Source organism: Echeneis naucrates, chromosome 1 (assembly GCF_900963305.1).
Source record: "Echeneis naucrates chromosome 1, fEcheNa1.1, whole genome shotgun sequence".
Classification (NCBI taxonomy): domain Eukaryota; kingdom Metazoa; phylum Chordata; class Actinopteri; order Carangiformes; family Echeneidae; genus Echeneis; species Echeneis naucrates.
In genome coordinates, this window is record NC_042511.1 from 5,924,561 (window position 1) to 5,948,712 (window position 24,152).

General features: G+C 41.8%; 3 protein-coding genes across 8 annotated transcripts; 1 reads left to right on the top strand and 2 right to left on the bottom strand.

Annotated features, from left to right (window-relative positions):
- Nucleotides 1-23: 23 nt before the first annotated feature.
- pdcd11 (programmed cell death 11) lies at nucleotides 24-12,023 on the top strand. 4 transcript variants are annotated; one of them, XM_029505854.1, is made up of 36 exons: nucleotides 24-85; nucleotides 539-679; nucleotides 854-1,000; nucleotides 1,095-1,259; nucleotides 1,365-1,526; nucleotides 1,612-1,732; nucleotides 1,846-2,021; nucleotides 2,142-2,249; nucleotides 2,486-2,698; nucleotides 2,823-2,947; nucleotides 3,035-3,095; nucleotides 3,201-3,347; nucleotides 3,458-3,709; nucleotides 3,844-3,969; nucleotides 4,086-4,280; nucleotides 4,379-4,549; nucleotides 4,633-4,846; nucleotides 5,001-5,150; nucleotides 5,348-5,460; nucleotides 5,637-6,136; nucleotides 6,247-6,309; nucleotides 6,683-6,779; nucleotides 6,874-6,963; nucleotides 7,119-7,221; nucleotides 7,340-7,517; nucleotides 8,079-8,135; nucleotides 8,208-8,330; nucleotides 8,585-8,707; nucleotides 8,980-9,148; nucleotides 9,488-9,625; nucleotides 9,703-9,849; nucleotides 9,965-10,215; nucleotides 10,564-10,732; nucleotides 10,873-11,026; nucleotides 11,196-11,361; nucleotides 11,452-12,023. In XM_029505854.1, the coding sequence occupies exons 2-36, from the start codon at nucleotides 578-580 to the stop codon at nucleotides 11,621-11,623; spliced, it is 5,448 nt and encodes a 1,815-aa protein (XP_029361714.1). In that variant the 5' UTR covers nucleotides 24-85; nucleotides 539-577; the 3' UTR covers nucleotides 11,624-12,023. The 4 variants fall into 4 exon arrangements, with proteins under 4 accessions (XP_029361714.1, XP_029361738.1, XP_029361729.1 ...); XM_029505878.1 differs by having other exon boundaries at nucleotides 9,706-9,849; XM_029505869.1 differs by having other exon boundaries at nucleotides 25-85; nucleotides 557-679.
- A 2-nt stretch (nucleotides 12,024-12,025) lies between these two features.
- Nucleotides 12,026-19,005, bottom strand: LOC115045914 (RING finger protein 122). Of its 2 annotated transcripts, none has more exons than XM_029505890.1 (8): nucleotides 18,874-19,005; nucleotides 18,332-18,581; nucleotides 17,766-18,137; nucleotides 16,136-16,289; nucleotides 15,465-15,507; nucleotides 14,919-14,960; nucleotides 14,152-14,234; nucleotides 12,026-12,896 (listed from the first exon to the last, which is right to left on the bottom strand). In XM_029505890.1, exons 3-8 carry the CDS (start codon nucleotides 17,788-17,790, stop codon nucleotides 12,776-12,778), a joined length of 468 nt encoding a protein of 155 aa, XP_029361750.1. In that variant the 5' UTR covers nucleotides 17,791-18,137; nucleotides 18,332-18,581; nucleotides 18,874-19,005; the 3' UTR covers nucleotides 12,026-12,775. The 2 variants fall into 2 exon arrangements, with proteins under 2 accessions (XP_029361750.1, XP_029361758.1); XM_029505898.1 differs by having other exon boundaries at nucleotides 18,332-18,778; nucleotides 18,874-18,967.
- Nucleotides 19,006-20,194: 1,189 nt separating this feature from the next.
- Nucleotides 20,195-24,024, bottom strand: calhm1b (calcium homeostasis modulator 1b). 2 transcript variants are annotated; one of them, XM_029507909.1, is made up of 3 exons: nucleotides 23,715-24,024; nucleotides 22,462-23,049; nucleotides 20,196-21,349 (listed from the first exon to the last, which is right to left on the bottom strand). In XM_029507909.1, the coding sequence occupies exons 2-3, from the start codon at nucleotides 23,005-23,007 to the stop codon at nucleotides 20,840-20,842; spliced, it is 1,056 nt and encodes a 351-aa protein (XP_029363769.1). In that variant the 5' UTR covers nucleotides 23,008-23,049; nucleotides 23,715-24,024; the 3' UTR covers nucleotides 20,196-20,839. The 2 variants fall into 2 exon arrangements, with proteins under 2 accessions (XP_029363778.1, XP_029363769.1); XM_029507918.1 differs by lacking the exon at nucleotides 23,715-24,024 and having other exon boundaries at nucleotides 20,195-21,349; nucleotides 22,462-23,705.
- Nucleotides 24,025-24,152: the final 128 nt, after the last annotated feature.

Sequence of the window (24,152 nt, forward strand, 5' to 3'; positions counted from 1 at the left end):
TGGATGAGTTTTTCTTCCGGGTTGGGATCATGGCGTGTTCCTGAATAACATGTGAGTTTGGATTTCCACAAGCCGGAGATTTAATGTAAGGAAATATATGCACTTATTAATGTATTAGGCATGCCATGCCTGTGCTACAGTCTGTGTTTAGTTTAAAAGCTTTTTTGTGTGGAGTTTATTTTCACGAAAACCCCCAAAAAATGCAATTCACCTCAGCTAGCAAAGAGCTCATGCATGTTTAAATGGAGGGTAGACCTGAATGCTACACACTCACTAGGCTCCATGCTGCTTCTTCCTAAATGTTTACATATGTGTTGAAGGAATCGTACTCTACGTGGTTAAAAACCCCCAAACTCCGATGTAATCGGCGTTTTTACACTCGAGACTGGTCACGTTGAAGTTGATGTGTGAATGGATCAGGTGTAAAAGAACAGCAGCTACTTTACAGACTCCAGGCTTGCTCCGGAGCCTGCACGCACACGCTAGTTGACTTGTCGTCAGCTCTTTAAAGGTTATGAAATAACCTGTTTGTTTACAGTAACTGAAATTTTCTCAGACGTCGGATTAGACAGCAAACATGGCAACAGTGGAGGAAGACTTCCCTCGGGGAGGGACAGCAAAGAAGCCCACGGGGAGTCAAATATCAGTGCAGCGGGCCGAAGTGGACAACCTTTTCCAGGTAGAGCCTCAAGTCTTTTCCCCCCGCATTGTATGCCCATTCTCCCTTCATATCCCTTTGGTGTTTTGTTTTGTTTTATTTTTTTTAAACAACAAAATATGGAGATTAATGCAGATTGTGGACTTCATATGCTGTCTCTTCCGCAGCTAATGGTGACTTGTGTTTATCTTGCAGTCAAATGAAAAAATAGAGACTAAGAAGCGAAAAGGAGCAGCAAAGGATGATGCCAAGAAGCCCAAGAAGCAAAAGGCAAGCAAAGAAAAAGGCGATGGTCTGACTCTCAATGCAGCAGCAAAGTGTGTTGAAATCCTCCATACCAAGGTAATTTGTTCAGTGTGTCACTTTCTTTCTCTTTAAATAGTATTTAGTGTGACCCTGCTACGTATTCGGGTCTGATTTGATTTCTTTTCCCCAGAATGTGAAGGAAGGTATGCTGATGCTGGGCTGTGTGAGGGAGGTTGCAGACTTTGAGGTGACGGTCGGTCTGCCCTGCGGTCTGAAAGGCTTCCTCAGTGTCAAGAACATCAGTGACTCGTACACCAAGCTGCTCAGTGAGCAGCTGGATTCAGCTGACACAGAGGTGGGCCTGTGGAGTAGTGGTTTGAACCCACTGTTGAAGGAGCAAAAACAGAACACCAAGATATTAAATGACATATTTCTAATATCTGGTTCCTGCTCTTCACAGGAAATCTGCTCTCTTCCGCATCTCTTCTCCCCCGGCATGCTGATAAGGTGTGTGGTTGCCAGGTTGGACATATCTAAAGGAGGCTCTATAAGCATCAGGCTGTCAGTCAACCCAAAGCTGGTCAACAAGAGTCTCACTTCAAGTTCTCTGAAAGCTGGCATGGTGAGTGATCAGTGCAGCCAACCAAATATCCAGTTAGATTTGTTTTAAATCAAAAGAAATCTCAATATGCTTTGTTTTGATTTAGGTCTTGAGTGGATGTGTGGAAAGTGTTGAGGATTATGGCTGCATAATTGACATTGGCATCAGCGGGTCCAAAGCCTTCCTGCCTAAGAAAGCGATAAAAGACAAACACAACAACCTAGAAGGTATTTGACAGCATTTTAGAATAGCTTTTACTTCACTGAGGAAGTTAACTTGGGGAAAATAATAGAAATAATTTCAGGCATTTATGTCCTATTGTACGTTTTCATGTGTGCAGAGCCGAAAGTGGGTCAGTATGTGACCACTCAAGTGTCTGAAGTGAAGAACGAAGGACGTGTGGTCCAGCTATTTATCAACCCCACAACCTTCTCTGAGGCCTGTGTGCAAGCAACACAGGGCTGGAACCTGACTAACCTCCTGCCTGGTCTTCTGGTCAACTGTACAATCAAAAAGGTAGAGGAAATATTTCCAGTGACACTGACAATTTTGTGTCGTTATAATGAGTTCATTGTCTGCAGTTTATTCATAGAAATAATTAGGTTTTTTTATCATTTAAAATTTTCTTTATTGCAGGTAACCAAACATGGTTTGATCCTGGACTTCTTGTCCTCCTTTAGTGGCCAGGTGGACTTTCTCCACTTGGAGGCAGAACAAGCATCAAACTACACTGAGGGAGCTGAGGTAAGGACTAAAGACTTATCTCAGGGATCCTTTTGGCATCCATGTCGTCTGTTTCCAGCTTTCTAAAACATTAGATGTTCACTGTTATTGATGTTTTTGATCAAAATTCATTCAGTTACAATGGTTGAACATGAAATTGTTCCATTGCCACTTCATGTCTCTTTCTCAAGCATTCTTACCTGATTATAAAGTTGGCAACCACACCCTGTTTTGTGTGTTTCCATCTGTCTGCCTAGGTGCAAGCTCGTGTGCTATACGTAGAGCCGTCAGAGCGTCTGGTGGGTTTGACTCTGCGCCGCTTCCTCGTTCAGTCTGGGGAAACAGTTGAGCCCATCCCTGCTGATGGTGACCGCATCGGTGAAGTGGTGAAGGGCTGCAGGATGACCACAGTGCACCACATGTCAGGAGCCATGCTGGAAATGCCAGGCAATATACTGGCATTCGTACATGTGAGTCAGCGTGATGCTGTGCAAGCTTGAACCAGTTTGAAGCGTAATCAAGAAGAGATGCTGTCTGAAGATAAGCTGACAACGCAGCCTTTAATTAAAGCAATATTACTGTCTTTTATCACAGAGGAACCATCTGAAAGAACCAAATGAAACAGCCAATGAGAACAGAGTGCTGGCAAATCCTGAGCATACCTGCAGGATAATGGACTTCAGCCCCATGGAACAAATTCATTTTGTTAGTTTGCGCAGGTGCGTTGCCCCAAAGGAACCTGATAGTGCAGAGTGAACTCATGATTCCACCTTGAAATTCTGACTAATTTGCTGTCTTATTTCCAGGAGTATAATTGCAAAGCCCTTTTATAGATATCATGATCTTCAGGCTGGGAAAATTGTAGAGGTAATTGTATACTTTGCATTACTCGGCTCCTCTAAAATTTCTGTCTCTCCTCCAGTGTTTTTAATTTCTCGTATCATCTTTCTCCAATGTGTCCTTTCTTCCAAGGGGACAGTGTCAGTTCTGATCAAGCATGGGATGGTGGTGCATCTGTCTGACCACATTAAAGGGCTGGTGCCTCGGAACCACCTTTCTGACATTGTCCTCAAAAACCCAGAGAAGAAGTACATAGAGGGCATGAAAGTCAAATGTCGGGTCAGTGCAGTTCTATATTTTTGTTTTTAGCCACCAAGAACACAAGGGTGCAATCAGAAACATTCACCTTCACGTTCCAATTGTACTATTCCTGTGTTTGTTTCCCTCAGGTGTTGTCAGTAGATCCAGACAATAAGAAACTGTACCTGACCAGAAAAAAGGCAGTGATTGAAAGTTCCCTGCCGTTGTTCCTCAGCTACAGTGATGCTCGTCCCGGCTGCGTGTCCCACGGATACATCGTTTGCATTAAAAACTTTGGCTGCATTGTTCGTTTCTACAATAACGTCAAGGGTCTAGTGCCACTCAGCGAGCTCAGCTCTGAACCCGTCATCAGCCCTGGGGAGGTCTTCTATGTTGGACAGGTGAATTACCATGGATACTGGAACCTGGTGTTATCTGGTTGAAGGTTTTGTTGCCTTTGTTCCATATTTTTGAGATCCATCACCAGCTTTTGGTTTGACATTTGGTAAGTTGTTTCTTTTGCCTGATGGTCCAGGTCTTAAAGGCTAAAGTTCTTCAGTGTGACCCCGACAAGGAAAAGATGGTGCTGTCATTTAAGGCTGCAGTGGAGGGAGAAACTCAGGAAGCTTCAAAGCCACAGTTTGATTATGAGTTGGGGAAGGTGAGTTAAAGACCTTTTATGCTTTTCTTTTCTATTTTTTTCCTCTTTATTTTAATGGGCCTATGCATGATCTTGACATTTCACTAATTGAACCTCTGTACTGTGTTGTGCTGCAGATACTGGAGGCCAAGGTGGTGAAAAAGCAGGTCAACTGTCTTGAGGTGGCGATCCTGCCTGAGGAGATTCAAGCCATACTACCCACCATGCACCTCTCCGATCACATGTCTAACTGCCCTATGCTGTGGGAAAGCCTTCAGGAGGGAGACAAAATCTCAAACCTTATGTGCTTCAACAAGAACAAACAGAATATTGTATCCTGCCTTTAATTTGTCTGTAGACTTAAGATAATGCTCACATTACCGAAATATGAAAACCCAGAGTGTTTTCCTAAACTGTTGCTCTTTTAAAGACTTTAACCAAGAAACCATTGGTGAGATGGTCAGTGGAGGAGGGACTGGTTGCCAAGGATTTCTCAGAGATCACAGTTGGCATGCAGCTGATTGGCTGGGTGAAGAACATCATGCCCTATGGTGTCTTTGTAGAGTTCCCATATGGGCTAGTCGGTCTAGCACCAAAGTCGGTAAGTAAAAGGCTAAAAACCTGAAAATATTTGTTGGTATGTTGTTTATTTTTTGCCAAAATTCACCCTGCTCTTCTTCACAGGCCTTGAGTGAGAAATTTGTCAAGGACCTGACAGCTGCCTTTGAGGTTGGCCAGACAGTCGCAGCTAAGGTGACCAACTTGGATGAGGAAAAGCGGCGTTTCCTCATCACGCTGAAGATTTCAGATATTATATCTCCAGTGGGGGAAGCCCAAACCAGACTCATTAATGGTCAGCAGGAAAGAAGAGCTGTGGCCGAAATGCTGGCTACAAGAGGTAAAAATATGTCCTTGCTGTCTCAGTTTAGGGGCTGATATAAACCAACAGTAAACTGTAGTAAACCAATAGGAATCAGGTATTTTCGGATTCCATCAGTTAAAGTGTAGCATTAAAATATTTAAGCTCTGGTTTTGTTTGTCATAAATCTCAGAAAACAGTGATCTTCGCGAGCAGCTGGCCTCTCTGTCTGTTGGTCAGAAGCTAAAGCTGACCCTGGACATTCAGAACGACAGCGGTGCGACATTTACATCTGATGATTTGGTTGGCGGTACCATACAGGCCACCAAGAACCATGTGATGGGTATGTATTTATACACTTACAAAGATTTAGAATAGTATCAATAATAAAAAAATATATATGTAATAATGTAATATATAATAAAATGATGTGGTAAACAAAAAAGCAGTGCAAACACAATGTTATGAACGGGCACTGTGGGGATACTGCAGCAGAAAGGTTCTGGGCTACTCTTAGTGTTGTCTGTTGTATGATTACAGGTGTTAACTTGACCCCAGGACAGAAAGTTACTGCAGTCATCCTTCATGTTGACGTCCTGTCCGCCTTTGTGCATGTGTCTGTCCTTCCCAAGCTTGTGGGAAATAAGAAATCTGTGAGTATCATTCCTCCTAGTCTTAGTGGTATTTGTTGACCTGCTTGCATGGCCAGTGACAATATCATCGAAGCTGTTTGTGTAAGGGGCTATATGGAAATTATTGTGTGGGACATGAGCTGACACATAAATAATTCACTGCTGTGACTGCGCCGCTTCTCTTTTCATTTTTACAGTTGAATGAAGGATCAAAATACACAGCCACGGTGCAGTATGTTGACAAAGACTTTGCCGTCATCTCATTGGATAGTACGGCACAGTTGACTGTGATACCAACCCGGAGCCACCTGAATGAGGTGTTGCTCTTTGAGTCAGAGAAGCTGAGGGTTGGGATGACTTTGGCTGTTGAGGTGACAGAACGCAACTGTCAGGACCTACAAGGGCTCCCTCTTGTGTCGTGGCATCGCACTGCACCAAAACGACAACGCACAGTCTCAGAAAACCAGCAGGTTGCCAACGGTCACCGCTTTGGTGAGATCTTGCAGGGGAAAGTACGGACAGTGAAGCCGACCTGCATTCAGGTGACATTAGAGGATGGAAGCACGGGCAGCGTGCACGTGTCTGAGGTGGTGGATGTCAAAAACTTGACTCTGGGATCCTTCCCAACATCCTCAGTGAAACCGGGCAGTGCGGTCACTGTCAGGGTCATTGGAGGACGAGAAGCCTCCACTAACAGGTAAATATTGTCAAAGTTCCTCATTATACATGTTGGAGTGAACTTATCAAGGCAACTGTGATGATTTTCTTTACTTTTTAAAGTGTATTCAACTCAAAGTCTTTTTTCAGATTCTTGCCGATTTCTCATCCCAGATTTACATACACCATTCCTGAGCTCACGCTAATACCAAGGTAATTGTATATTACAGTTCACTGTGCAGTTATTTACACAATATACTGTACTAACATGATTGTTAGGCCAGAGTTTGGGGCATGCTGTTTTAGCCACTCTTTCTTGAGGACTCTCTGATCTTGTAAAATTTTGAGTTGATGAAATTTTTGTTGTGAAAAGTCAAATGTGACCCTACTAAACACTTTCAGCCATCACTAAGCAGGGGCATTTATCCAATGGCAGAAGCAGACAACTACAAGGAACTAATTCTAGTGCTTTAATAAAACACTAATTACAATAAGATACAACCTGTTGTTTTATCAAATCTGTTCATATGTATTTTAAGGTATATATGTAGCTGGTAAATGCTTTTTGATTCTTTTCTTTGTGCAGCAAACTGGAAGAGAGCGTGAATTTGAAAGCAGTTACAGCAAAAGAAAAACTTAATAGCTACAAGGTTGGAGAACAAGTAACATGCTTTGTAACAAAGGTACGTTTTTACTTAATTAATTTTACAAATATTACATTTTGAAAAAAGTTGACAAAGCAGACAGGTTTTTAGTCTTCCTGTGCTCTGCCCCCAGTTTAACCCAGACAAGAAGTGCTTGGAGGTCACTACTGATCCCTCTGTTACTGGGACAGTTGAGCTCTTGGCCATGCTCACTGATCCTAAAGTAAGTGTCATGTTATGCATCTGCACTTTCTCATCTCCCTTATCCCCACTGGAACAGCACATTTCTGATCGTTTTAACATTTAAGTGCTAAGGTGCTCAAAGCTTTTACTAGTGCAGCATCTGTCAAACCTCAGTAAAATTGGGTTTATTTTCAGGATATCATCCACCCAGAGAAAAAGTACAAGCTGGGCCAAGCAATCTGCGCTAAAGTAGTTGAAGTGAGCTCCAAACCTTATCGTTTTGCTCTTTCACTCACAGGTAGGACCTTTTTTTTTTTTTTTTTTTATTGGGTGTTTGGCTTTTATTCTCTGCCACTTTTCTGTGTCGATTTCAGTTCAAAACAGAAATTTATTCCCAGGTTCCCTGTTTCTTTCAGGGGTCCATAAATTGGAGAAAGGCAGCATTACCTTGGGAATGGTGACCAACACTCACCCTCAACTCGGCCTCCTGGTCAAGTTGCCTTTTGGTGCCATGGGGGCTGTTGCTCTCACTGACCTGGCTGATGCATACAGACCAAAACCCCTGGATGGTTATAGTAAGGATCAGCTAATCAGGTAAGCAGGTTCAAGTACAACATTTGTGGAAACATCCTTTGAGTATGTGTTGTATGTATTCAAAGTTTTGTTGTTTCTGAGTAGCCGCGCTGAAAGACAAAGTAAAAAGCAAGCGGTCATGAAGCAGGGGGACACATGACATCACCTGAAAGCAGGGATTTAGGCTTATATTTCCTCTCCAGGAAAATATTCATCATGCAGCAAGAAGACTGTTAGATATGCCAGGCTGATTTTTTTTTTTTTTTTTTAGCCTTGCAAAGTTTGATTTCATCTACAAATTTGTATTTTTTTTTCCTTTTTTCCTGCACGAACGAAAATGGAATAAAAGTTAACTTAATGGCCATAATTTAGAGAAAACAAGATTAACTGCTGGAACTATTGTGGCTTCATGGTCATGGTCATAAGTGTTCATTTTTTCCTCTGCCCAGAATACATTTATGGGAAATTGCTTGGATAGAATATTAAGTTCCAGCAGTTGCACACTAAAAATGATTTTATAATCATCAATCTTGATCATCTTGATTTATAGATTAAGAGTTTTATTTTCCTTTTTTACCTCAGGTGTTACCTCCTAGAGTGTGAAAACAACAAATGGCAGTTGTCTCTACGCCCATCAAGGTATGAGTGTTATTGTTAGATAAATTAGGTTGCAGTCTTAAGACAACAATAACTCAAACCCTTCTCCCTCAGGCTGAACCCACAGCAGGCCAAGCCGGCAAAGGACCCAGAGGTTTTGTCATTTGGCGAACTGAGGGTAGGCCAGATCATCAGAGGCTATGTCAAGTCTGTCTGTGAACAGGGCATCTTCATCAGGTAACTGAAAAATTCATCCAACGCTGAAATTTAACACTAATTTAGCTTTAACTTTCTTTTGTTTCAAAAAGGGCAGATCAGTAAACTCTTTAGCCTCCACAAATGCCTTAAACTCCACAGAAACGTGTGAACTTCTGATGGGAGCAACAGTCGTCTTGTTTTCTGTTTCATTGTTGTCATTTCAGTTTGTGTGCTTTCATTGTTTCATCTTACTGTTTCGTGTCTTTGCCTTTTTCCACAAACTTGTTTTCCAGGTTGTCTCGAGATATAACTGGAAGGGCCCAAATTCAGCAGTCCACCAAGTACTTTGTTAACAACTTCAAGGTCTTGTCTGATCACCTGCCTGCCAACAGCCTCCTCACCACCAAGATCCTCAGGTAAAAAAAAAAAAACACGCACACTTCACCGCGGCCTCTTTCCTCTGTAACTTTATTATCACTAATGTGGTTAGACTCTGCTTTGTGACGTATGAAGGTAGAGTGAAAGAATAGAGGAAGTCATCGGAAACTGATTTGGACAAACAGGAAGAACAACATTATGTGGATAGTGTGTCTTTACATGAGCTCCTGCTCAGTGCAGCTTTGATAACACGATCAATACTGTCATCATGCCATTTTCAGTCAGCAGCTCTCCCTATTCTTGTCCTCAGTATTGACAAAGAGGAGGAGTTTATCAACGTCTCTCTGCTCCCTGAGGACACTGGGAAGCCAGACGTCCTTCCAGAGTGTCTCAATTTGCCCCTGCGTCTGATTGGTGAGGAGAAGAAGACACATGATTCTAAGATGAAAAAGAAACGCACACTGGCGCAGAGCGAACAGGTAACAAACCCCCAAATCCCATCAGACGTTGCTTCCCTCCTCTCATCCTGCTTCCCAAGAAAATCTCAAACCCAATTGTTCATGACTATCTACTCTGCCTTTTGAGTAGCTAATGTGTTTGAGACTAAACTGTGCCCAGTATGGGGAATCACGCCACATCTTCATCTGTCTTGCACTCATTATCCTTCTGGCAGTAATAATTGCTGCATTGATATTGGCCACAGTTGCTCTGCATTTGCAGCTTTAATTACAACCAGATGGCCACTGAAGCAATTGTATGCATGTGTTGCGGTTCATCTAATCCTTGATTGTTGTCTTTATGTTGTTTTTATTTGCCAGAAACAAGCAGAGTCCAAGGTCCCAAAGAAAAAATCTAAGAAAACCAAGGCAAATGGTAATGACAGTGGAATTGAGGTGTACTTCAGGGAAGAGGAGGATAAGGAAGACAAAGAAGAGCCTAAACCTGAGCCTGCAAAAGTAAGTGAATACAATGGTTCCCAGTACGTGCAGGCATATTGTTACCTGAAAGTGAAATCCCCCCTCCTCTCTCCCAGCAGGCGACCCCCAGGACAACAGGTCCAGCCAGATTGCAGGTGGCAGCAGGTTTCTCCTGGGATGTGGGACTGAACTCTCTGAAGCCTGTCTCTGAAGCTCAGGATGGGACCTCCAGTGATGAGGAGGACCAAGACAGAAGTAACAAGGTGACACAAACATAAAGCCTTCTGTCGTCATTTAGCATTTCTTCTTCACTGTCTTTTACTACTTCAGCTTCTTCTTTTCCATCCTTTGTCTTGAATCTATTGAAATTCTCCTCAGCCTCAGAAGAAGTCCCGTCATGAGGTGGAGCAGGAGAAGAAGGCAGCAGAGAAAGCGCTGGTACAGCGGGAAACTGAGCTCATGGATCCAAACCTGTGCCCCGAAGACGCAGCCGCCTTCGAACGCCTGCTCCTCGCCTCCCCCAACAGCTCTCTGCTTTGGCTCCAGTACATGGCTCACCATCTGCAGGCCACACAGATCGAGCAGGCCCGTGCTGTGGCCGAAAGGGCTCTCAAAACCATTTCCTTCAGGTGATTTGGAGATTCATTTATTTCTGACACTGTACTCGAGTTATTATATCTCTGTCTTTGAACTTTCCCCACGACGGAAGCAGGAAGTCGAATGAAAGTAAACTTACCAAAACCATTGGAATAATTTTTAGTCAGGTAAGCAAAGTTAGAGGCTGAGATAACAATATCAAGTTCACAAAGAATCAACCAGAACCCAAAGACCAAAACTACACGCAAAACTCTACAGACTAATGTAAAAACAGTACCAAAAAAAGGTTTTTATCTATCTTCCTAATGAATAAAAGTAACGGTTCATTGGTGTGCCCAAATCTGTTTTGTGTTTGAAATGACTGTCCTGTGTCTTTTTAGAGAGGAACAGGAGAAGCTGAATGTTTGGGTGGCCCTACTGAACCTGGAGAATATGTATGGCACAGAGGAGAGCTTAAAGAAAGTGTTTGAGCGGGCGCTGCAGTTCTGTGAGCCGATGCTCGTCTACCAGCAGCTGGCTGACATCTACACAAAGTCCGACAAGACCAAGGTGCAGTCTGCTGAGTCTTTACCTCGCACAAAAACTCCTTAGTTTCAGAATCTGCACTTTTGATTTTCAAAGACTACCCTCTAAAATCTGCATGTTTCTCTCTGTATTCTCTTTGTTGTGTGCGTGGTGGCTGTACATAGGAGGCGGAGAGCTTGTACAAGACAATGGTGAAGCGTTTCCGTCAGAATAAGGCTGTGTGGCTGAGCTACGGGACCTTCCTGCTGCAGCAGGGTCAGAGTGATGCTGCCAGTACTCTTCTGCAGAGAGCACTAAAGAGTCTGCCCGCCAAAGAAAGTAAGATAGCCTTTCTGACAATTCAGGACATACCATAAAAGAATGCAATGTCAGTTTATATTTTTTGACACCCTGTGACTGAAGCAGTGACTGCGCACAGTACGATTTCCTGTCCCAGCTGCGTCTCTCCACAGGTTTTAACCTTTATGTGTGTCACCCTCTCTCTCAGGTGTGGATGTGATCGCCAAGTTTGCTCAGCTGGAGTTCCGTTATGGTGATGTAGAGAAAGGTCGCACAATGTTCGACAAAGTCCTGACAAGCTACCCCAAACGTACCGATCTCTGGTCCGTTTTTATCGACCTCATGGTCAAACACGGGTCACAGAAGGAAGTCAGGTGAGCAAGGCATCACTTTCGAACCCTATGGGTGTGATCATACTGACCTCTGACACTTTGTGGTGATCTTCAACTTTCTGTGTCCTTCAGGGTGCTCTTTGATCGTGTGATCCACCTCAGCCTCTCAGTGAAAAAGATCAAATTCTTTTTCAAGCGCTACCTGGAGTACGAAAAGAAGCATGGCACCCCGCAGAGCATCCAGTCAGTCAAAGAGAAAGCCATGGAGTTTGTGGAGGCTAAAGGCACCGAGGCTGCAAGCTAAAGGCCAAAAACATTTATGGACTCCAAGTGCACCAGTCAGCAGCTCTATGTACCTTTTTGACAAGAAAAGTTTTTGTGGCTGGAGATGCTCATACATTTTCCTCATCATAATTATCACCATTGTAGCTTGTAATTAAACTTTTTTAACAGTCAAGGAACAGAAAGCATCTCTGTAAATCATACAAATCTTAAAAAAATAGATAGCTAAAACTTCATCAGCTTATATTTTAATCCTTTTGTATGTAAATGAATGTGAGCTAAGAAGAAAGTAAATGTTATGAATATTACTTATTACTTTTTTTAAAATAGACTTGAAAAAACATCTAAAAATTCCTTATCAGGCTGTTTGGAATATTTTTTTGATAAATTGAGAGGTTGATCAATAAATCCAGAGCCTTTGCAATACATTACATGACATTTTATTTAAAAGCAACAAATACAAAATAACAATATATATATAGGGACACGTTTACATACAATACATACAAGCAAGACTAGTTTTCTATCAGTCTCTTTTTAAAAGGGAAGGGCCGGGGACACAGTAACAATATTGTCTACGTAAATCGTCATGGTTGTAATCCCGCTGGTCGTTGTTTCAGCCGGAGGTCGTGGCTACCTGTAGGATTTCACCTATACTGGCAGTATTGAAGATGCATGTGTGGCACAGGGTTATAGGGTGACTGACATGATTTGTGCTGGCTGTTTTGGTAACACCCCTGAGATATTAGAGGTATCCATTCTGATCCTGTACTCTAATGTCCCACTGAATGCCTGTAGTGTTTATCTCTGGCAGTGCTGCACTAGTCATTCAGTGACAGCTGCAATGATATCCTGCTCTCTAAAGCAGTTCCTTTTCCTGTCATGTTTTTGGTGAACAGTGCAATATGGAAGTAGATCTAGGAGCATTTTTATGAAAAGATCCTAATCATCCACCCTCTCTCTGACTGATCTGACCAAATGAATTTGGTACTATCAATATCCAATTCCCACCAAGGCATATTGCTCAAAGGTCAGCAGCAAGGTGGCCACTTGGGATCATTATCAACATTTCCTGTGAGATGTCTTAAATATGACCACTGTCCGTCATCCCTGGTGTAATTAATATGGTGAGTTTTCTGTAAGGGGAGTCTTGTTTCCTCGTCTCCTGATTCCCTCACACCTCCTCTGGGTCCATGGGCCCTTCAGCACCCTGGGGAGTGTCTGTGTGGAGCCGTAGGATGGGTTTGTTACACATGGGGCACACACTGCGGATCTCCAGCCATTTAAGCAGGCACCTGATGGGACACGAAGCAGTGGACAACTTAAAAATAATTTAGCATAATGAAAGTGTGGTGTACTGGGAGAATCTGAAATACTGTCAGCTGGTAACAAATTTAAAAGCTGGAATCACTTTGTTTTTTTACAAGAAGACCTCCAACTGGTAAGTTTGGCTCCTGTGTTTTTCAGATATGAGTGACATATAATCTGTTCAACACAGCTATTTCTTAACAGCACGAAGAATTTGGATGCATCACAAGGAAGCTGATATAAAACCCATTATAAATCTTTCAAATCTGCCCCAAACAAAACTGATTTTGGTATGATTACATTGAAAATGCAAAGCTTTCAGATGAACTTTGAGGTCAATGACTATGGAGAGGTGTCAAACAGTAGCATTTCATTAGCGCTAGTAGCGTTAGTAACCAATTTTTGACTCAAGTAACACAAAAAAATTAGCAAATTTGTTTTCAGATGTGGTAAGACACAAAAGTCACTAAATTAGTTACTTGATATTTCAAATTAAATAGGTTGTCATAAAAACAACCATAATTTCGCACAACATTTAGAACTAGATTATTTTACCTGTACAAAATAACAGTATCTAAAAAGCCATTTGCTTATACTTTTTAAAAAGAGAAATAATTTCAGACACTGAACTAAGAATGGAGATTTTAATCTGGCCAGTTTCTTTCCCACTTTTATTTTCAAATCATCACAACTTTGTCTTTATCGGTGATTCAATTTGCCCAGCCTTCTTTTGTTAGACTCTTCCTTTCAGCCTTCCATGACACTTGGCCCTTGTACTGGTAAAATTAGATTAAACAATGCAAATCAGCCATCGTACACACACTGCTCTGGACCAGTTATTATAAAACCAGTTTAATAAGCACCTAGAGTAACTGTTCCCAAGATCAAATAAGATTTGTTAACAGCCGGCTAGCTGGTTGGCCCTGAGGAAGGTAAGCCCACCTCCCCTTACCTCTGAACCCCCCAGTATACACTAACATTCACTGCTAAGTCTTAAAAAATAGATTTAATGTGGGGTTACATGTCTTTTGACATTAAAGTGAAGTTATAAAAGACATATAGTGGTTGCCAGGAAACCGCCGTCTAGGTCATGTTAATGTCTTTTAGATGTAACAGGAAGTCTAAAGAACAACAAAAAAGGAGAAAGGCTTGAGCCTCTTAGTGCAGAAGTAAATAAATCTGCCAATATATTGCAAACTTCCTCATTGAAAGCCTTTTCATTTTTAGTTCATTAACACTCACTTCTTGTGAAATGCATGTGAGCATGGACACACGCCCAGCTCATCTCTGGTCCTGAACTCTTCCAGACAAACTGCACAGGTTTGCTGCAAGAACAAAACAGCAACAGGGTTAGTGTGTCTGTTGTATGTTACCATCTTTATTCAGTAATTGTCTTGTATGGCACCACAGCCAATAAAATTACCATTTGTAGCTGAGTTGAGCACATTTAAGAATTAAATTAAATTCATGTGACCTACATTCAGAGCATGACAAGTAGAAACCAGTATTTTTGAAAGTTTTTTATTATTAGAGCTTTGTTTCAAAACAGTAAGCAGTAAGACTATCCTTTCCACCTTTCCTTTTAATAGAAACAGATTGCACACGGAATTAAAAAGCACAATTGCTCCTAAGCCACAGCTGCCTTGTATATATACTGTATATATATATATATAAAGTAGTAATTTTAGAAATCACTAGAGAAGGAGATTTCCAATGGAGTCCTTAACTCCAAGCAGAGAGGCACTCAAATGTTTTATTTATCTATTTATTTATCTCTCTATCAAATAGCTGGATTTGAGGTACACAACATTTTCAGAACATCCCCATAGTGACTGAGTTCAGCATGTTAATCACACTGGAGAGGAGAAATTGATTGAGTTAACCAACCGAACCCTCCCAGCGCGTAAGATCACCTGAAGCTGGCAGAAGCCGTGTGGGTAACACGAAATGCGTGCAGCTATCTGGGCATACATGTTTAATACATATCCACGTCAGAGAGTGTGACTTACTCCTAGAAGGCTCAGTTTCTTGCTTGCTCCCTTCAGCACCACCTACAGTGAGGAAAGGGGGAGGTAAAAGAGACGCGTTGGGTCATGTGAACAATGTATCAGCACAATTATGATGTTATCAGCCAAACACTTCAGATGGGTTCAATACCCTGATACATCTAGCTTCAAATATCCTCAACAGCGGCGTGTACTATTTTTTTGTTGTTGTTGCCCAGTTAAAAAAAAAAATCATCCTGAATCGCAGCTCAGCCTCCCCCAAAGCTGGAAAAAAAACCAAAAAAAAAAAAAAAAACCCCAACACCAACTGTCACTCCCTGCTACCTGTCTATCAGTCTCAGGCCTTCTTTCTCTGCAGCCGTATTAATACCTTAATATCAGAGTGTAGGTAAAGGCGCATGAATGGAGACAAGGTCGTCTATAAAGAGCAGTGTTAGCTTTCACAAAATAACGCTGACAGTGTAAAATGCTATAGCAGTGCGTTAATGACCTGCCTCAGAAGCTGGTGCTACATGTTAACCAAGAGTGACAGAAATTTCGTAGGCATACCTCATTGTAGCTGAACTGCTCCCTTGTTCCTTGTTGTTTCAGTCTGAGAGAGAGAGAGAGAGAGAGAGAACAACATCTGTAGTAGTATATATATATACATAAACGGAAAAAAACTGCTAACTACATAACCAGATACTGTAATTATTTTTGTCCGCTTTACATTTTGACAAGCTAGTACATCGGCTCATTCGTTTACTTCACTTTAACTGCAGCTTGGCGCCGGGCAGGAGCTTTCAAGATGGTGAGTATTCAATATTACTATCAATATTTGCAGCCATTTTCACATTTCACATATTCGTGTGGTACACAGTCCATAGAAAATATTGATCGGGCTAATTAGGACACTTTCCAGTTGAAAAACTGGTCGCAAAGACAGAACATGAAATATATGACGTTTCTGTAAACACATACTGACGTGGACTAACATTTCAACCACCTGGCTGATTAGTCAGTGAGCAGTTTATCTGTGTGCCAACGGTTAATTTTGTTGAATTTGTGTGGTTTTTTTTTCCCGTTTCACAAACCATAGAATACATATAGCAACTTTGCGACTTAGATTTGAAATAATTTAGGCCTTCTTAGTTAACTAAATGTTGGCCCCTGCTTTTACACATTTCCTCTGCCAGTCTCTTGCTATCTACTCAGATCTTCACAATCCCCCATGCACCTACCTGAAAAGGTAGCAGCAGAAGATGAGGCTGAGCATGAAGACAAAGAGGCCTATGCCCAGCACAATGACATACACATTGAGTGGGAGGTGGTAGATGTCAGACGTCATGCTGCAGTAGTGTTCAGAGCGTTGAGAACCCAAACCACACAGGCATCCTGCCAGGAAGAGTTTGCAACACAGATTACATACTTGACACACATTCAACAGCTGCTTTAAAATGTTGGGGTCTCAAGGTACAAGTGAGATGAACCTAACTCAACAAGTCGTAACCTTGTCTCATTTCTTAGTGTTTTTTTAAGGAGTAACATTCATTCTTCATATGGATGCCTATGACAGGAAACTTTTTTTTTTTTTTTAACACAGGTTTCTCTATATTTCCCTCACAGCCTCAGTGCTTTTACACTGCGTTTTCATAGTGTGTTGCTGAAGCCTGTCTTGCTACTTCATTGTTTACTTTTTCATGATAATCACCTGTCCTAACGTTCCTTTTAGAGCCACAGTTCCAGGCTAAATCAGGAGCATAAACATTAGGCAGTATCATTTGTACAGGAAATTGCACTGCTATGAGTCTAGAAAGCATTTCAGCTCTTCAGATCTGCATTTGTAGATCATTAACTAGAACATGGAGCTACAGTTTCATGAAGCCTTGAGTCTCAGGGTGGGTACAGATATAAAACTAAGACTTGTGTTTCCTTGACAGTCATCTTTGGGTGTATGCCCCTGAATAGGTTCAACAAAATCAAGCATCACATTTTTGACGTAATATGTTTACAGAGGCATTATAATAGTTAAATAATGGTTTCTGTTTCTTTGGTTACAGGTGTGTCCAGGGAGCCTTGTTGGGCACTGTTGTGGCAACTGAGGCGCTCATAGAACTATATGCTGTTTGTCAGCAAACAAGACAAACATGGAGGACAGACAGCAACTTCTGCTTCTGCCACACCACCATCTGCTCCACAGAATCCATTGAGGTGATTGTGTGTGTGTGTGTGTGTATGTTGCAGGTGGCAGGGGGTTGGGTATATTAAACAGACTGAACTCTGGGGACTAAAGGACCATTTGGTAAAACAATAGCAGAGGAAGCTCCACTTCCACAAGCCACATGTGTTCCTATTAATTTGCGACAAGGATGCTCTTTGCCAGCGTCTGTGTGTCCATGTGTCTCTCTTTAGAGTGAATGAGTGGGTACAGCTTGCACACTGTGGGGTGCATGGGTTGGATAATTTGCTGGAGCTAGGGGGTTGGGGGATTTATGGAGTGGGGGCTTGTAGTCCAGGGAAGACGTGGGGTAGCTTTTAATGAGGGATACAGTTATGAACCCAGCATGTGTGGACTCAGAAGAAACAAACCATTCAAATACACCAAACCAAGAGAGTGAAATATCTTCTGTTTCACGTCAAACCTGTCAAATAAACATGACCTTGAATGTGACTGATTTTAAAATTCCCCACCCTCCCTGAAACACAAACTGAGGCTTCCACTCTCTCACTGACTTGACTTGCCACATCCATTGTGTGGATCCCATTAGCTGGCTTCAGAAACAGAGCAACTATGTTTATGAGATACAAATAAATACATGTGCCACCAGCTCTCATGTATTTGGCAGATGGAAGAAAAATCCACTCACTTACCGTTACACCATTGGAATAGTTGCATGAAATTTGACTCCCCGGCCAGCAGCAGTGAATTCAGGCCCTGTCAGGAGTAGGCTGGAGAAGAGCCAAGCTCGTGGGCTGGAGCTCCGGACACTGAATCTGTTTGGAGCCTGATTTCAGTCACCTGGAGCCGGATCGTACTTTTGTTGGGCTGTGTTAGCTACTCCAAAAAAACAGCCATCAAGATTTTCAGATTTGCTCAGAATCCACAAATCCCTGGGAGGTGTGGTTATGCTGGCTCAGCGGTCTGTGCTGCCCAGCATTCCCAAATCTGGATTAACCAGTCCGTGTAAAGATTGGGAGATTTGGGACTGGAGTTTGGACCAGGATGGGAGACCTCATGGGCTCCTGTATCCCAGTGAGAATGATGTCATCACAGGAGAGAGAAGAAGAGACAAAGAAATCTTGTTGACAAGAAATAATTGTTTTTCAGATGCCTCGCATCATGTGTTATGCAGGAGTCATTGTGAAAAAGATGAATCTCACACAATCACATTGTTATAAGCAAAACAACAGGCTGCTTGGTAACAGGAAATACTCACAATTCCAACAGAGAAGGGCCCGTTTGACTCCACTTTGTGTCTGCAGTTTCTTCACCAATTTCAGTGACATCCACTGTTCAAAATGACAGTTCCGGTCCCGGGAAGCTAATTATCTGGCATTAATCTGTGCTTTGTCTTCTTCCCAAAGCTGCTTTTTTAACAGAGGATTTTCACAAGTCTCATCCCCCTCTCTTCTTGTCTGTTGTCTCCTCCTCCAGAGCTCTGATCTTGCAGTGGGTCTTCCTCCTCACTACAGAACACAGAGATGTACTTCTCTCAAAGCCCAAACAAAGTGAGGACAGCTCCATGCAGTCAACAACAATCCTGTAGCTGGGTTTGGTATTTTGCTGGTGAGTGTGTTTGTGTGTCAGTCAGTGCGTGTGTGTGTGTGTGTGTGTGTGTGGTGTGCGTAGGGGGGGATCCTACTCTCCCTCTAACCATCTGCTCCTTCAATTGGAAGAAAAAAAAAAAAAAAAATCAAGAGACAAAGGCGATGTGTGTACACAAGTGTCTCTGCGTGTGTCGTGTTCAGTCTCTCCCACCTCCAGCTGGCTTTGTCATGGCAGGCTTCCCCTCTTCCTCATTCAGTCTCTAATGGTGCTCAGTGAGAGCCTGCAATTCGCCTTTCCCTTCCTCCCCTTGCTCTTGCTCTGCCTTGGGTTTGTAAACAGATCTCTGCTCATGTGACCAGCCGTTTTGCCTCGCAACTCTCCTCTGCCTCAGCCCTCCCTCACTACCTCTGTCCTCCAATCTGTAGGCAGAAGGAAGGCAGAATGAGACAGGCGCTGACGAATCGGACGCCTGCAAGCATGCTGATGTGTATGTGTCTGTATGCGCACACTCCAGTTCATGTATATGTGAGAGGGAGACAAGAGAGACACTTGCAGCAAAGTCAAGGGAGGCCCCAGTCAGTAACATGCGCATGGCTGATGTCCTGACAACCAAAACAAAGCCATTCGTGTGAAATGGAGGTCAGCAAAAGAAAAGATGATGCAATCTCATTTTCTTCCTGCTTCTTCCTTGACACATACGCAGGTTGTAATTTTAGATCCATCAGTTTGTTTGCTTTGTTTGATCTATTCATGGATATACGTGTGTGGATGGGTACATCATGACTCTACTCTGGAGAGAGTTCACAAATAATATCTTTGTGTAAGAAGGAAAATTGAAGAGAAAAAGAGGGAGACAGCAATATCACAGCTTGGACATAGACGTTTCATGCACATCCACCCCCACACCAGAGACCCTGGCTGCCAATTCACAGAGAGAGAGAACAGCTGCTGGGCTACTGGGCGAGCTGCGAGACGGTCAAGAGGAGTGCTGCTCCACTAATCCCCAGGGGGAGGGAGGGACAGGCTTCAATGGGATCCATGCCATTTTCATTCACCCTGCCCTCCTCCTCCTACCCTCCTGCTTACTGTTGAGTCCAGAGGAACAGCTGGATGGGCTACGCGGATGCACAAGCATAAGTGCTGTGCTTAGTGCACTGCATGCATCGCAGGGTGTTTACAGGTTTCAAAGATGTTGTGCATTGTTGCTGCATAGTTGTGTTGACGGTTTCGGCAAAAGCACGCCCTCTTGTGAAGTATGGTAAGACTTATGGTAAAAATGAAAGATATGGAAGAAGTCAGTGGCCCAAAATATTTCCAGGAAGTGACAAAACTGAGTGCAAAAGCGAGCGAGGGAGAGATGCAAATGGTGGCCTTGTTTTCTTAGTGGTATGTAAATAGTTTGGGTTTTTTTTTTTTTTTTTTACATAAGCCATTATGTTTGTCTCACTGGAAATATGGTCGCACAGGGTCATGTAATCTAGTTTTAACACTAGAGATAAAGTTCGTAAAGAATAAAATGTTTATGCACCTAACGGAAGCATTTGCAGTTTTGATTCGAGGAATTGCTCTCCGGTACAGATCAAATATTAGCCTGAAGGGCATTAAACTTTGAGCAACAGTTTTGTTTTGTATTTTTTTTTTTATTGCTTATGCATTGAGGTTTTTATTTTCGATGATTCTGTTATTTCTGTTTTCCAAAGTTCCAGCAGCAGCAGGTACTTGAAGTGACTCATATGACCCACATCAACACTTTCTGTTTTGTGCCCTGGGAATATTTATGGTGGCCCCGGGCCTTTGAGCAAAGCAAACATTTGAGAGTGTCACTATCAACAAAAATCCTCCAGTTTGCTGTAATGATTCTTTACTATGGGCCTGACACAACAGCTCTATTTCTGCATCTGACAACTTCCAGGCTTCAAGGTTTTTCATCAAGCGTATTTCTTTCAGAGAGCACAGCAGCAGAGTGTTTCCTTTAGTAAGTCAAACCTTATCCTAAAACACAATTGTACAAACAACTTTAAGACTACATCCACATGTTTTATATATATATATATATATATATATACACACACATATATATCACAGTGTTACATTTCAAACTAAATATCACTACTGAACTGATCTCTGAATAGTTTGAAAGCTAAAGATGGGATCTTTCTTTGCCTCTTTGAACTGTTCAGACCTTACTGTAATACACTGCCCACTCCTTTTTTCGTACATCATGGGTGTGTCCCTTTACAAATCCATTTAATGCTCCGTTGGCTTCTCCATTCAATTGGCCATTGTTTTCACCCCCTATTTGGTCTTTTCTCAGAGCCAGCGCAGGCTTACAGGTGTGCCAGTTCCACAAAACTTTATTCATGTCTTCCTGGGCCCTGATACCTAAAAGCTTGTCTTCATCGCTTTTCTTCTTGTCTTCGTCATCGTCACTGTCGTCACTGCAGGAACGTTGGCGGTGGAAGCTGGGCATCACCCCACTGATGTTCTCAAAGTACTGGTGGATGCAGACTTTGGCAAAGCTCTTAGCGTGCTCTTTACAGGTCTCGTCAAACAGCTTGCGCTCAATGTCAATGTAGTGAGACCAGTACTTAGTCTTGAGGAAAGCGGCCTGCGTAAAGCATGGTCGAATAGCACGAATCAGGAAGGCTGTGAAGGTCATCATGAGCAAAAACATCCATCCGCATGCCTGTGAAACATAGACATGCATTAATTTAATGGGATTGCTATTTTGAGCCCTCACAATAATACCATGTGATCAGAATATACACAAATAGGCAAATGTGCGTTTGACCCAGAATCGGGTTTACAATGGCTCCTTCAGTCTGGCTGTTTTATAATGGCAATATTTAGTAATGGTCAAATAATCAAATTTGATGGAAAAGGTTTCATAGCTCATTAACAGAATCTGTTTATCAATATAATTTTTGGGAGGCATGTTACATTTAGGCCTGTATAATTGACCAAAATAACAGTGTGGGTGATTTTGGGCCGATTGGAAAAGATCCCAGTTCCTTTGAATATAAATATAGGAGCTTATCTAGGCCTCCAATAAGTGAACCAGAAAGCTTTGGGAAACTCAAAATGTGAAGTGAGTTTGAGTCTGGCAGGGGGATTTCAATTAAATGCAGTCTTTGAGAAATAAAGCAAGGACAATTAAATTGCTGAGCCATAGTGCTGAAAGTTGAAAAATTCCCCTCCTAAATGTACCCCTAACTTTTTTTAAATTAAAATATACTACTACTGAAATATACAGAATGCAAATGTCAAAATAAAGATCCCAAGGTCATGACAGAACCCTCTAAAATATTCTCTTTATATTTGATCTCTTTAGCCACACTGTTGTAATTTCTCACCATTTCTTCGTTTGGACCTAAAAGTCAAAAACATTTGTCAATAGTCACACATTTCCAAGGCCCTACAACTGAAATAGCCATTTTGAATTCAGCCATCCAGTTTTAATTCCTTACACTTATTACGCAGTGACTTTCCACAATAGGAACATTGTTGAATGTTCACTCGTGGTACTTATAACAATTAAGTACTTTTTTTTTATATCTGAAAATAAAATCGAGCCCCATTGTTATTGCTAACTAGCTTTGTTGAGGCAAAATTTCCAAACAATATAAAACATTTTGGTATTAATTAAGCTTAAGCTGTAGCCAGTATGCCTTTGACTGGTGTCTGGCCTGAGTTTTATTTGTTTTTAGTTCTCTCAACAGGTTTTCTGGTAATGACTTGTTGGTTTAAAAGCATTTACAGCGCAATTGAGGCAAAAAAAAAAAAAAAAAAAACACCTACCTGTGATATACACTTGATGTACCGTGATGCTGCCACTCTTATTTCCTGATGCTCAAACAGGTCCTTGCATGGAATCCTTGCCAGCAGTTTAATCTTCTCCGTCTCTGACATCCCCTTCAAAACACTGTAATTCCCAAATCTGTCAATATCCAAGTTGATGCTGAAAGCACACAGGAAACTCTTCCCATCCATAAGAGTGACAGACACCCAGACTGCAGGAGCTATCAAGGATCTCTGTGTTATTGAACAAAACATGTAGCGAAGGACTGTGGGGTCCTTCCTTCGCCTACCTGTGGGTCTTTTCCACTCCTCTGCAAGTACTGACACATTGTTGTTCAGTACGAAACCCAACATAAAGAACCATATAGGTGGAATAAACAGCAATCCGATCCCATAGGTGTAGTTGTACTCTGGCATGCAGGGGCAGCTGAATTCAAAAGCAGAGTACATCTGCGCACTAGCTAGTGCCATAATACCACAGATACCATTCATAAAAGATTCCTGGTTGGACTGAAGGAACTGGAACATCATACGGAACTTATCCATCTTGGGAGATGTGGTGGATCTTTACTTCTGATGGAATTAAAGCTATAAAAAGTGCAATAGAAAGCTTCAAGTCATTCAGTGAAAAGTGGTAGAAAAGGTGCCACAACCATAGTGCTGATTCCTGTGCCTGCTTTATTAATGGCCATGGCTTAAAAATGTTGTAGATCTTTTTATTAACCAATAGAATTGTGAAATATGCTAATAACAGTGATTGATAAGGACTCAGACCAACATTAATATGTGTTCATAAATCTGATTAGACATGTTCACCAGTCATTGAAAGTGAAGGCTTTCTCTCTGCCTAATAAACAGAGTTTAGTTAATCATCTGTAGTGACAAATGTTATTCATACAAATTGTGTAGAAACCTTTTCGTCTGCAGTTGTAAATAGTTTTTTTTATCAAGATGAATGTTTCAGATGCTAATTGCCCCTTTATTAAAAATGCTGAACATTATTTTGATCATTTTTCACAGCTCAACAATTCAGAAACCCTTTCAAATGGCATGTAATTGTTTGATAAAACATTCAGAAACAATTTATTAACCATTAATAAGTCAATTTAGATGTTTACCAACTATAAACTTCCATTTATACTCATTTATATTACACACTCATGGTTGACTATAAGCATGTTGTGAGATCTTTCATGCATGTTTTTATCCAATTTAAAAAGAGATGAAAGAAGGTACAACACAAACACACTTACCTGTTTCCTGAAGCGTGTATGAACAAGTGTATGAAAGCAGTGGAAAGGGGAATTATTTTTTTTTATCTAATAACAATGTCCATAGACAAACTTACAGTTCCTATCAGGTATTGAAGTTGTCACTGACTGAAATGAGTCTCCTGAACTCTCTGTGGTGATTTTCAGTGCTGACCACATCATCTGTCATCTTGCCCCTCCCTTCACAGGCACCTGTTTTTCATGTGATATAGCAAAGGATTCCCATTCAGTCGCTCTTTTCGCTAAACTGCACCTGCTCTAAATCTCAGGAAACACTTACATTCTTTACAGTTCTGTCACAGTCCAAATGAATGTTGTTTATGAATTCGATCACAACATGTAGTTATCTAAAGTCAGCTGCAGTAGTTTTTCAGCTGTAGCGATCCAGACATGCAAAGCAAGCCTTGAAAGATTCAAATA

Coding starts and splice junctions, on each gene's coding strand:
- LOC115045914 (XM_029505890.1), bottom strand. CDS start 17,790: ATGCAACTATTCCAATGGTGTAACG. Junction 14,961..15,464: donor AGCAGTTCAGCTACAATGAG/GTATGCCTACGA, acceptor TCCTCACTGTAG/GTGGTGCTGAAGGGAGCAAG. Junction 14,235..14,918: donor AGAAACTGAGCCTTCTAGGA/GTAAGTCACACT, acceptor TTGTTCTTGCAG/CAAACCTGTGCAGTTTGTCT.
- pdcd11 (XM_029505854.1), top strand. CDS start 578: ATGGCAACAGTGGAGGAAGACTTCCCTCGGGGAGGGACAGCAAAGAAG. Junction 680..853: donor AAGTGGACAACCTTTTCCAG/GTAGAGCCTCAA, acceptor TTTATCTTGCAG/TCAAATGAAAAAATAGAGAC. Junction 3,970..4,085: donor TTGATTATGAGTTGGGGAAG/GTGAGTTAAAGA, acceptor GTTGTGCTGCAG/ATACTGGAGGCCAAGGTGGT.
- calhm1b (XM_029507918.1), bottom strand. CDS start 23,007: ATGGATAAGTTCCGTATGATGTTCCAGTTCCTTCAGTCCAACCAGGAA. Junction 21,350..22,461: donor ACATCAAGTGTATATCACAG/GTAGGTGTTTTT, acceptor TATGTTTCACAG/GCATGCGGATGGATGTTTTT.